General features: G+C 50.5%; 3 protein-coding genes across 3 annotated transcripts; 1 reads left to right on the top strand and 2 right to left on the bottom strand.

Moving 5' to 3' along the window:
* Positions 1 to 746: 746 nt before the first annotated feature.
* TGME49_225315 (hypothetical protein) lies at positions 747 to 3,286 on the top strand. The gene is made up of 20 exons (XM_018780097.1): positions 747 to 843; positions 906 to 988; positions 1,046 to 1,088; positions 1,144 to 1,206; positions 1,275 to 1,362; positions 1,415 to 1,475; positions 1,535 to 1,552; positions 1,607 to 1,631; positions 1,687 to 1,745; positions 1,809 to 1,834; positions 1,892 to 1,961; positions 2,027 to 2,069; positions 2,135 to 2,178; positions 2,240 to 2,335; positions 2,395 to 2,427; positions 2,487 to 2,612; positions 2,670 to 2,691; positions 2,760 to 2,777; positions 2,836 to 2,876; positions 2,935 to 3,286. Exons 2-20 carry the CDS (start codon positions 941 to 943, stop codon positions 2,959 to 2,961), a joined length of 951 nt encoding a protein of 316 aa, XP_018635991.1. The 5' UTR covers positions 747 to 843; positions 906 to 940; the 3' UTR covers positions 2,962 to 3,286.
* Positions 2,430 to 5,796, bottom strand: TGME49_225320 (hypothetical protein). Its single transcript, XM_002366164.1, has 5 exons — positions 4,621 to 5,796; positions 4,298 to 4,425; positions 4,075 to 4,201; positions 3,590 to 3,836; positions 2,430 to 3,484 (listed from the first exon to the last, which is right to left on the bottom strand). The coding sequence occupies exons 1-5, from the start codon at positions 5,168 to 5,170 to the stop codon at positions 3,022 to 3,024; spliced, it is 1,515 nt and encodes a 504-aa protein (XP_002366205.1). The 5' UTR covers positions 5,171 to 5,796; the 3' UTR covers positions 2,430 to 3,021.
* A 1,522-nt stretch (positions 5,797 to 7,318) lies between these two features.
* On the bottom strand, positions 7,319 to 11,577 carry TGME49_225330 (hypothetical protein; the record flags this gene model as incomplete). The annotated part of the gene is made up of 6 exons (XM_018780098.1): positions 10,114 to 11,577; positions 9,544 to 9,677; positions 9,124 to 9,244; positions 8,465 to 8,732; positions 7,949 to 8,329; positions 7,319 to 7,412 (listed from the first exon to the last, which is right to left on the bottom strand). The coding sequence occupies exons 1-6, from the start codon at positions 11,213 to 11,215 to the stop codon at positions 7,319 to 7,321; spliced, it is 2,100 nt and encodes a 699-aa protein (XP_018635992.1). The 5' UTR covers positions 11,216 to 11,577.
* Between the last annotated feature and the right edge of the window lie 258 nt (positions 11,578 to 11,835).

Raw genomic sequence — 11,835 nt, 5'->3', positions numbered from 1 at the left:
GAAATCCCGGTGTGGTTTAGGTGTCTGTACAGCTAGTAAGACCGCTCGAGTCCGCTGCCGCACGCCTACGTAAGATGCTTTCCACCGGAAATTTGGACATTCAGGAGGCAATGTTCCGTTTGGATATTTCTGCTCAAGATGTCACTCCTCTCAGAGCTCTCGATTCTATGGGTTCTCTTCACCGTGTCTGTCGCCCGTGCGGCGGAACTACCTCTTGGAACGGGAAACACAGTATGTCCCTCGCACTTCCGCGCTAACCCCCAAATTCACGCCTAATCTGAAGTTCATGCGAGCAGAATGCTGTGTGCCGTTATGTCAGTAGTGGTGTCAGCAATTATGGGGAGCGGTTCGCAAAATACAAAACACCTGAGGTACGCTGGAGTTCATTTAATGAAATACCATTTCTACACTCGCCTGCTCTTCTCAGTCTTGCGAACCCTATCGGGGACTAGGCGAGGTAAGCAGAGCCGGCGCAGCATTCCCCCGTCGTCAGCTCCATATCTTACGTAATTGCCAGGATACGTTGCGTAGATTCGGCGCTAGCGACAAAGTGAGCAGACAACCAAATTGTTTGTTCTAGTTACCTCAACTATTGCATCTTGTTGGATTAGTCCTGCTACAAAGACGTTGCAGGCGCAGTCTGCGCAGTTCAATTTTCAGACTACGAAGCAGGGCCGACGTGCAGTCAAACAAAAGATCTGTTCTTCAGACTCCTCGAAACTTGCAAAAAAGGGACACTTATGGCAGCAAAGCATGCCGACTGTGTGTCATTCAACAGAGGGACCAAAACCATCGATGATCCGGCAACGTTCTGCACCTCCTCGTATGTTCGTGTTGACACAGGTACGTTATTTTTGACACACGAAGTCATGAAGCTTCGGACGGCCAGAATGAGGCTGTCGCAGGAGAGGCAAGTAACGGAGAGGAAAGTGGCTTTGAAATGAAAACATTCAGCAGAGGAGTTCAACTGGATTGCAAGCGGATAGCGGTAAAGCACGTGGCAGGCCTCAAGTGCAAAGAAGAAACGCTGCATGGTCGCTATCAGGAAAATTACAACGCATGCGTTATAGTCGCTGTCGGTTTGCTTGGTACGTCCACTCTTTCCATGTGATATAGCTCATAGGTCTTTATGGCCGTGCACAGGCTACTCTCATCACTACTGCTCTGGTGGGGGGTTTCCTGCCTACTGCAACAAATACCCGACAGGTCGGACTCTCTGTCCCTGGTAGCTTTGGCGATGTGAAGAGTCAATCTTTTGTCGGGCGCTTTATTAGTCGTTAGGGATCCACTGTTTTCTACTGCTTGCAAGAACCTTGTTGTACCGTACATCATCGAGTCAAATGCTGGTCATGGAGCCCTCAGGTAAAGCGACGCCGGTGTTGAATGCGTTCCGTTTGTCATCTACGATTCCTAGGCGCGCCAACATGTGCGACAACATGTACGAGAGTTATTTATCTTTCCTCACTGCAAGAAGAGTACGTTGGTATTGTCGTATGGCTTGATTCTCACCAGTATCTTACCCACTCTCCAACAGGACGATGCAGCGAAAAAGGTAGAACCTTGTGAACATTTCCCAATATCCCCGGTCAATTCATGAGACACACAGTCTGAGGCGGCGAGACTTAGTTTAGGTGAATCATGAATGAGCCCATGTCAGTAAACTCGATTGTAACATGTCGTAATCAGAGTCTCTGGCAATTGAGAAAAATTTGACAACTGGATTCAAGACGGGTGTCGAGTCACTGGTAAGAAAATAGCCTCATGGATGCAACACACATTCTCTACAACACCGCCTCGTCCTCGTTCAGCGTCGAGACTCCGACGAGCTCGACAAGTAAGCAAATGACAGAAAACTGCTCTGAAGTGTTACGTAGCACGGCTGATTCCAAAGAGAATCTACTGTGACACTCAACGTTTTGATTGCCACTGCGGAGCGAAATGCAGGCTTCGATTCCGAAATCGTAAGCAGCATTGTCGTCGCTTTTGCATCTTCCGTAATTGACTTACTGTTCCGATCCACCGGTAGCATACAGCACTACAAGATCTTTCATCTTCACTTGCTGCCGCAGGTCTAACAACTCTTCTCTGCCCCTTGCTTCAGAAGTGAAGTTAACTTTTTATTCAGAGGCATCAGTGGCTCGACTAGAGTATCCCACATTGAAAGAGTCCACTCAAGAGGTATTGATATTGGACCCTGGAGATTGCACCATTGGCTCTTGATTTCTATGTGCTTGTTTAGAATATCGATGTTTTTGCGAGATCTACGGGACCTGCTGCACAAGCAGCTGCAGACGCGAACAAAACACTCGTAGCCGCGCGCAATTTGCGTGCTCTGGTAAGTGGCGTCGTACCTGCTTGCCACCATACCATCGACGATCCTCCTTCCCTCCGCAGGTGGACCACGGTGGCCACGTCGCGTATGCAGAGGTACGTGATAATATTTCTGTCGACGTCGACTTGGACGCAACTCTTTTGATGCTTTCTAGTCATACGGCTTCTACCCTCTGACACCCGCGAACATTGAGGACCTACGCACACGTATTAAACGTATGCATGAGGCCATAATTCCCTTCGCCCAGACATACATTACCGATGTGTCGGCATCCGAACCGGTACGGAGTTGTCTTTGCTGATATGGCATAGTGCGGCAAGTTATTCGTATGCATTAGCCCCCTGAGAATGCATTGCAAGGTAAGTCAAGTGAAGGAGATGTTCGATTAGGTAATTGCCATTCTTGAACCATCGCATGTACTGATCAGGGTCTTTTGAGGCTGACAGTCAGTCTGCATTTGTTTCGTAGGCGGTCCCGGCTCTAATCAACATCACTGCTTTCAGCTAAAACCTACGCTGATTTGGCATCCATGTTCAGGGAGCAGGTGATATCGCTGTGACTCACATGGTGTCAATTCGTTCTTCCGTTCAACTTCTGTTCAGATTTCCCTCTTAAGAAACATACGATGAAACTCAGACTGCAAACAATCTTCCGTGGAATCCATCAGTGCTACTGCACTAGAAAAAAGATTAAAAGAAAAGAGCGATTGAGGCGACGGAGCAAAAGAATGCTGATACGAAGGCGGATGGAACACGAGTTGCCGCGTGGCCGAGGACAAGGTAGGGGTATCCGTGTGGAAAAGCGCCATGGTGCTGGGAATACGGAGATGCCCCGGGATGAACAAGTGGTACCTGCGAGCTTAACGTGGAACCAAACCGCCCAGTCGATGCCTGCATCACTCGAGAAGCTGGGCTATCCCCGGAAGCAAGACCAGCGGCGCGACTGGCTGGGCCGTTGCCAACAGGTTTGCTCATAGCGTCTTGCACAGCAGCCATCTGCTGTTCAGCCACTGTTGCCGTGGCTGGACACGTGATACGTGCGCACACTGCTATCCTGTTCATGTTGCATGACTGGACGCCACTGCACTGCATCCGAATAACAAAGTTTTTGGTGGTTACTGGAAATGTCAGATCATTTGGGATGGGCAGCCACCTGAACGCACATACATGATCGCGTCAATTCTGCGTGACACATTGGTATATATAAGGAAACACAGCGAATTTCAGGAACTTCAGTTTAGTCTGTCGCCTGGCTTACCCGACACCGTACATAGCAGTTTTCCTCCCAAGGTTGACCATAGGTAGCGTCGCGTCCACGCTACTGCACATAGGTTGGCTTTGGCTTTGACCAGTACGTCCGATAAGGGATGACGCCTGTGGATCGACGAACTTTATCGAGAAAGACAGTTTTTTCGGTCCCTTATCTTCCATCCCCTCAGAAGGGAGCCGATGAACGGCTACTTGTACATTGACCATCCGGTGGAAGGCGAAAGGTGCCACATTGCCTGCAAGAATTAGCAGTCAGTCGGGACGTGCCTCTCGAGACAAAAATTCACTTTGAAGGTGCTTCTGCCACGAAACGAAGGAGAACCGACTGCGCATCAGGGCTCTAGGCCTTTTCGCTGCAAGAAAGTGGCCCTGGGCGCAAACACGAATATGTGTGTACGGAATTTTACTGAATACTACTGTAGAACAACGAGCAATGAATGTTACTCGATTAGCCTGTAGCGTTCATACACCTACCAGTTTCTTGTAACTCCTTGAAAGATCGAGTGACCTGTCGCAGATCTGGCATACATTTCTTGAAATCAAGATCGCTGTTGTTGTCCCACTGGATATCAAGCTCCATTGCTCCAGAACGAGTCAGCATCTGAAGACAGAGATAACGATAAATAACCTCATAAATTCTGAGATCGCCGTACAGAGTTTAAAGTCTAAAGATTTAAAGCTATGCGTGCCCACTTACATGCTTCGTAAAATACCAGCCGCTGGAAAGAATTACGTCTGGCCGAGTAGATGGTTTCCACGCTTGACATCGAGCTTCGGCTTCCATACGCCCATGACAACCGCGGCACTTTACGCTTTTTGCGCAACCTACCACATATTACAGAGTTCGAAGAACTCATTGTCACGCATTTCAGATGAGTTAAGAAGACCTGAAACGGCAATGGCAATCTTGATGTGCGCTCCTGATATTGGCCCGTTCGCATCGGCTTCTCAGTGGTCTGTTGTAGCGCTAGCTGAACGAGCGGGATGACATATTCAGTCACAAGCGAATCCAATTAGTACCTGAAATCGGGTTTCTCGGAGCTCCTCCTGCTGCAACTCGGGGACATCCGAGTGCAGAACAAGCCTCTTGCCCATCAGCGTAGCCAACACGCGGCGAGTCACTCATCAGCTTCATTGTAAATGCTTCGTGCCCTATCGGCGCAGACCTTGTGGCCTTAGCGTCTTTCTGAGAAGGTTCTCTCTCATCTTCTGCTTCGTAGCTTTCGTCTCGATTCACCTCGCTGGCCTGCGACGCGTCTCCCCCATGGCCACGCGAAGATCCTCGAGACGAGTCGCCCTCTCCTCCTTCCTCATACTCTTCCTCTCCAATTTCGTCTTCAGGATCGTCATCGTCATCCCCGTCTCTTTCACCAAGTTGAATCTGGGAAAACTCCACCTCCTCTCTCATTCGATCACCGCGACGTTCCTCGCGAAACATTTCAAACGCCGTCGAATCGGGAGCAAGCAGTGGCTCCGCCTGGAGCACAGACAAGCCGCCCTGAGTTTGTCTGGCGGAAGCCGAAGTGCTTAAGAAAAAAAAAGATCCAATAAGCAGACAGAAGAGATCCATGGGGACAGATTTTAACGAGGGTTGGCACCTGATTTAGCGTCACAATCAGAGAGCCCAGTTTATCGACCACCAGCACGCAGTAAGCCAACAGAGTAGCTGCACGAATTAAGGGAAACGGGCTCACATGTTAGATAAAGTTATGACCGCGATATTAGCGTCTCAACTCATGCCGAATATAAGGGATCTTGCGGACTGATCTTTCTGTGTTCACCTCACTGCTGCAGAAATAATGAAGCGTGTGCCTCGTTGCAGACATACCGCATGTGGCTGGACCGGCTAGCGACATATGAAGCTGACTGGAAAAATCCCCACGGTGAAAGCGGTCACAGCAACCATACAGACACAACGTTCACGCACAGAAAAGGAGGGTCGTCTGAAGCAAGGCAGGGTCGTGAAATGCATGGAGGAAAATCTGTTTCTTCCACAAGACATCCGTACCCAGACAATTCTAGCCACTCGCGCGCAATTCATCGGCACGGCTGTTGGTCCTTGTCTTGTCCATTCAGTCCAGACTGCACCCCCAGTGAAATGTGTTACATGCTTTAATAGTAAACTACCCTAGATAGGCGTCATGATCTGTTACGATTCGTGGCGTTTGGAACAAGCTGAAGGCCTCTGGGACACTTCCCACAAAGAACTCATGCCGCAGCTGGGTTTCAGCCAGCTGACCTTGTTTCTGCTTGCATGCTGGCGTGACGGCCGGCTGGTCGTAGAGTTCACATGAACGAGTAATCTGTATGTGACAGCCTTGTGCGGCCAGGTGGCATCCGTCCATGCTCATACTTTGTCCTGCCAGACCGCCTTTTTATCGCGTGCCCTATGGCAGGTTCGGTCCGACGGTGTGATCGTTGACTACGACCGTTTCCCGGCAACTCTTGGAACCTGTGCAAGACAACGGGAGGCCGATCCGCGTTCGTCTCGGTCGCCCAGCGGTGTTCCTTCAGTTCTTATACTCAGTTTCTGTCTCCGCAGCAGTGTTCACACTTCTGGAAATCAGCCTTTCTCCTTTGTGTACTCTTTGCTGCTTATGGTGCATGCGACGCAAAACAGCATCCTCTGGTATCACATTGTTTCAGACTCGGTGACGCAGTCACAGGAAAAGTACCCTATTTAAGTGTGCTGCCTCTGCATTGATGCATCAAATGATGTTGTTCGAAAGATTTAGTTCCCACTAACCAAACAACGATATGAGGCACACTAATTGCTGGTTGAGGCACTTATCGTACCAGTCACTTTCCACTGATAGACACAATCAGAATCCCGCGTATTCGCAAGGGGAAAGGATGTGTCTCACTCTTTTTCCGCTTTGCTAAGTCGTTCGTTGCCCAAGGATAATCAGGTAGTTTGGTCCAAAATGCCCCGCCGTGCCGTCGAAGCGCCTAGGGACAAATGAAGTTGCCGGCATTTTGGTTTCCACAGGATTGGATCCAGCAATCAGCCATCGCGTCGTTAAAGCACCACTCTCTTTTTGAGTCCGATCGATGCAAGATATGTCGCATCGGGCGATAGGAACACGGAGTATAACTAACAGAACGGCTGAGCGGCTCCTCTCAACAAAATGCCCGTCTCCGCAAATCGAGGGGCGCTTCCGATACATGAAAAAACTAATTAACAAGCTTGTAGACGCGTCCCGCCCAATTGGCCGGTTCTACGGGGACGCTATAGCAGTGAGAACAGGGGGAGCGAACCGATTTTTAAGTTTCACTACCTCAAACCTGCTCTAATGCTGCGTACATTGCAATGTTGGTCTGCACACGGATATGAGATGCGTGCAGCTTTCTCATGCCAATTAATATTGTAGAATAAACAAGGAGCCGTTGATTTTTCCCAATAGGCGTGAAATGCCGTTCTGTTCTCCTCCATTCTCTGGTGATAATTTCAGTGGCTGAATTCCATAAGCGAGTCAGAACTCCGAAGGACGTGTAAGATATGGAAATGCTTCCTATCAGCCACTATCTCAGCCTGACATAAATGACACCCGCGAAGTCGCTTCACCACAAAGTACCGCTGGTTGCTGTTACTCTCTGTATGCGGACCTTTTTTCACCATATCGCCATAGTATGAGTACCATATGCACACATTCTACACATAATCAAACATATGCTCATCAACATATATATATATATATATATATATATATATATACAGCTATTTGCGCAAAACAATAATGTACCACTCATTCTGGCAAAGCATGGCCTCAATCATCGCGAGCACATCCGGCGTCGATCGAACAACGTAGAAACTGAGGTTACAAAACGTGCCCCATGGATCGATGAAGAAGGTATTGCCCAGGGGATGAAGGGAACGATTCCTGAGTATGTCGCCGCCTTCAGCGTTTCGCGGGTGGAATCACACGTTACTGTCGCCGTCAGTGAAATGCTGAAGGGCGTCATTTGCTTAGCTGTACAAACCATCTGCTCTCTCGGCCCCTCCCCTAGGGGAGAAAGCGGTGTGCGGATTGACTCATTGAGGTGAAAGTATGTTTCCGGCATCGTGAAATGTGTTGAAGCCTTTCCGATAAAGAAGAGGCAGATGAGCATGCCAGTACATCGATCCACCTACCATGAAGTGTACCGCTCGAATGGTAGAAACCCGTGCACGAACTGTACACGACAGATATTCTGGCAGTACAAAAAGAGTTCTAAGTATACCTGTTTCCAATTAAATTTCTCTTCGTTCTTCTGTACACGCTCGCGTAGACACCCTACCCTGCAATCGCCGCGCACCTGACAGTTACTCTCAGAATCATACGAAAAACAGGCGACCTCCCTCGCTCACCGAGGCATCATCCAAAACCGACCAGCTCCCATTCCGACTGGTCGCACTGCAGGCATCAGTGGCACCACGCCTGCCTGCTGCATTGGCATCATTCCTGCCTGCCCGGGAAATAAACCAAGCTGTGGGACGATTGCAGGAGACACTCCAGCTCCCATCAGCTGCCCCGGCATCATCCCTGGGTGAAACATGGAAGTCACTGGGGTAGAGACTGCCGAACTGGCATGAAGTTTCGCCTCCACCTGAGGCAGTGTCGCTGAACACAGGAGGCGGATGCAGCCAGTGATCGTATCTGACGCGCAGTCATCTCGTTCACAGTGGAGCTTGACTACGATTTCACTGGTCGCCAGTGACGGTGTGGTGAACGCAGGAAATGAAAACCAGCTGCAGTTAACACGCACAGAAACACATCCAACCTAGTGTGGTAGGGGTTGGGAGGTTCACCCGACAACGACAGCACCAATTCAAGTAACACATCATCTGCATCCTTGAGACCCTCCTCACTGCTACCTCGCTCACCTCGAAGAAAACATGCGACTGACACCATTTGCCTGAAGCTGCACCGGCTCTATGTGGGCTTTGTTTGCGAGACAGACAGGGTGCAGCTCGGCACTCAGGGAGTGGATCGCTTTCCGTTGTTCCTTGCCGGGGAATTCCACTGTAAATGAAACAGACGCGAGCCCACTCGTACCAGCACCGTTTGCACTTTCAGCCTGCAGATGCATGGACCTCTGAGCCGTCAACTGGACAGTTGCTATCCGGAAGATTGGCACGTGGCCACCTGGACCTGAAAGAACCCGAACATGTGTCAGAATACATGCACACATAAAAGACGGCGGACACGACAGCAAGTCCACGACTCCTATGACATTATAACCCACAATTAGTCACTTTTCCCGTGACCTCTAAACCGGCATGCTCTATTGGCCTTCAAGCTGTTCACGGAGTATCCGCGACAGGAAGCTGCAAGCAATGCTCGCGCATGCAGTTACACCGGTATATCGCAATGAGGTAGATAAAAGCATTGTTACTACAGCTCACATGAATGCTTGATAGCGAGTAGAAACAAGCTGCCCAGTTTGGTCTTTCGACGTGGCTCATCATTTGCCCCTGCAGGCGGATGTATGTGCTAGACTGACGGATAAATACCCGGCCTTTTTCCTTCCCTTTCTTCTTACTTGTATTCTTCGTGATGGCGACTGTCTGACGAAGATCCGGTGCGCACACGTTGACACCGATAACGAACGATCTGTCCCATGCTACTCGAACAAGAATTTCATCTCCAATCTTGGCCACTCCCTGGTTCAGACAGAGGAAGCAAGGTAAATTCTCAGGGACAGTTCTTCACGGACGTGGATCGGGAGACGCTCGTGACAGATATGCTGCGGCGTTGAATGCGAAGCGGTCTGGGAATAGAAGGATTCTCAGTGACCGAAGTATATGCCCCGAAGAATACAGCTCATCTCAGTTAGAACTATCATCGTGGCATCGAGTGCACATTGAAAGCAATCTGAGAAAAGTGGAACGGTGGCGGACTGGCTGGGCGTGACCCGCGGAGTGAGGTCCAGCCGCTTCCACGTGTCCTTAGGTCAGCTCACCCCCTGAATTCTGAAAATACCATTAGCGAGAACTATTTCGTTTGCCCCGGACATTTTCCAGTTCCGGCAGCTTTTATGGGTTGCTGCGACTCCAGAACCAGAACAATGCGCGCACGCGACTGTAGTGAGACATCCTGAGGGCACGAACAAGCGTGGGTCGATTCCACACAGAGTCGTCGCGTTCAAAGGACTATGCCGGTAAAATCACATGCCTGTATTCATCCTCGTGCCTCTACAGTAGCGGAAGGATAAGAAACCACTGTTGTCTCTGCAGAATTCCCAGATTCACCAAGAGTCCTCACGCTGGCCATTGTGTCGGCAGAGTAGACAAAATGCGACTCGAATGCCACTACGATCCATACGCTGGTCCATTTAGGCTGCGTGCTTCAGTAGCCCATGCCACTGTCAGACCATGCCAGAGGTCGACCCGCGGTGTTTCCAGCTTCCCCTGATGGCGACAAGAGGCCAGATACTTAACGAAGCATCCGATGCAAAAGATCACACGGAAGAAAAGATGTCCCCAGCTCCATGGTGGCCGGGCGGGAGACTAAAAAACAGTGCATTGCTCACCTTGCAAGGAATCATCCTCGTCCCTATTCACGACTTCTTTGCAACCAATAGCTGAGCACACGTCGCCTCTGCTCTTGTATCCTAGGCGCGGAGCGTCAGGATCGAGTGGCGCACGCCCGCCCTTTCTTTCGTGAGATGCCTGCAGCGATTCTGCTTCCTTCGCCTGTCTTTCACTGTGTGCTCGTTTTGGTGGAGGCGGACTCTCTATCACAGAAGACGACCCGTCCTCTTCCTTTCGGTCCCGACGTCTGCTTTTTTTCCCCTTCCCGGTTTGGCTCCGAGCAGAACCGGCGCTCGCATTCGACGAGACCGTCATTGACTCTTCATCCTCCGACTCTTCCTCCGTTCGGTCCTTCTCCGACTTCCCCCCACGTCCACCTCTTTTCGAAACGCCTGTTGACTCCTCGACGGGCGGCTCTACCTTCGCCGAGCCTTCTTCTTTCCAACTCTGGCTCCCGTGAACACTGCCCCCCTCCGCTTCATCAGCGGCTGCAGCGCTTCCTCCTTCATCAGGCTCATTTGGCGCCTCGCTTCTTTCCGCGATGCCGCTCTCCGCTTCACTATTCCTGGTGTGTTCTTCCTCTGCTACTCCGGATCCCTCACCTTGTTCTTCATCGAAGGCGTCTGAAGATGACGAATTCGCAGTTGAAACACTTTTCTTCGAGGATCCCTGTCTCCCGGCAGATATCTGGGACCCCTTGTCAGATACCTTCTTCTGCGAGCTGCTTGCTCCCTTTCGAGCGAAAGCTTCCTCCTCCTCCTCTTCCTGTGATTCACTTTGACTGCCCTGCTGACTCCCCTCTTCCTGTGACTGAGACTCTTCACTGGCATTCGCGAGTTCGCTGTCTGCGCCTTCGTCTTTTTCCTTCGCACGCTTCTTGCTTTTCGACTGGCGACCTTTCCCAAGTTCGACGAAACTCAACTGGCCTTGAGAGTCGAGGTCGCTTGGCAAACCTCCTTTAGAACCGCCAGGAACGCGAAAGGATAGTTGCCTACTACTTCCAGCAGACAGCGTCACCGGGTGACCCAGCTGCAGAGACACAGCTTCTGAAAGCAAACAGAAGAGGAAGGAACTCGCCAGGCCCAGCGGTATACTCGCCATTGGAACTTGAATGATGAGGTTGAAGAACGACTGAGATGTCAGTCATTGGACCCGCCCGCGTGATCCAAGATGCCACTACGCCTACAGCGGTACTTCAGCTAGAACGGTGACTGGCACCGGACAGACAAACTGGGAACTTGAGTCCCAGGGTGTGCCTTCGAGTACAGGAAACGGTTGTGTAAAGTCAAAACGATATTACCTTTCAAAGTGCAGAAGCACGAAACTCGAAGAGAGCAGCCAGCTTCGTTGCCACGGTTCACTGCCAAATTGTACGATCAGTCAGATCACCAAAGCAGGGCTGGGCCGGAAGGTCACTCGCTGACTCGCAGCCGAAAACTGGACAGTCCTTGTGCCGAAAATTCCACAACTTAAGATACGACTCCCACAAGAGAAACAAAAACACATTGGCGCACCACTGGACACAAAACTAGGTCGGGGACCTCGATTCAGGGAGATGATGGTATTCAACACCGAACTCTGTTGCGGTCCCGCCTAGCGCGTAGCGAGTCTTCAAGACACGCACGGTTCCAGGCGACACGAACAGGAGGAAAATCAAGATTCTGGCTCCGGTATATCCCAACCTTTCCGTTGCAAACACAGAAGTACTTTGAAAATCGTCA

This window comes from Toxoplasma gondii, chromosome X (genome assembly GCF_000006565.2).
Source record: "Toxoplasma gondii ME49 chromosome X, whole genome shotgun sequence".
NCBI classification, from domain to species: Eukaryota; Apicomplexa; class Conoidasida; order Eucoccidiorida; family Sarcocystidae; genus Toxoplasma; species Toxoplasma gondii.
This window is presented reverse-complemented; position numbering and strand designations above follow the sequence as displayed.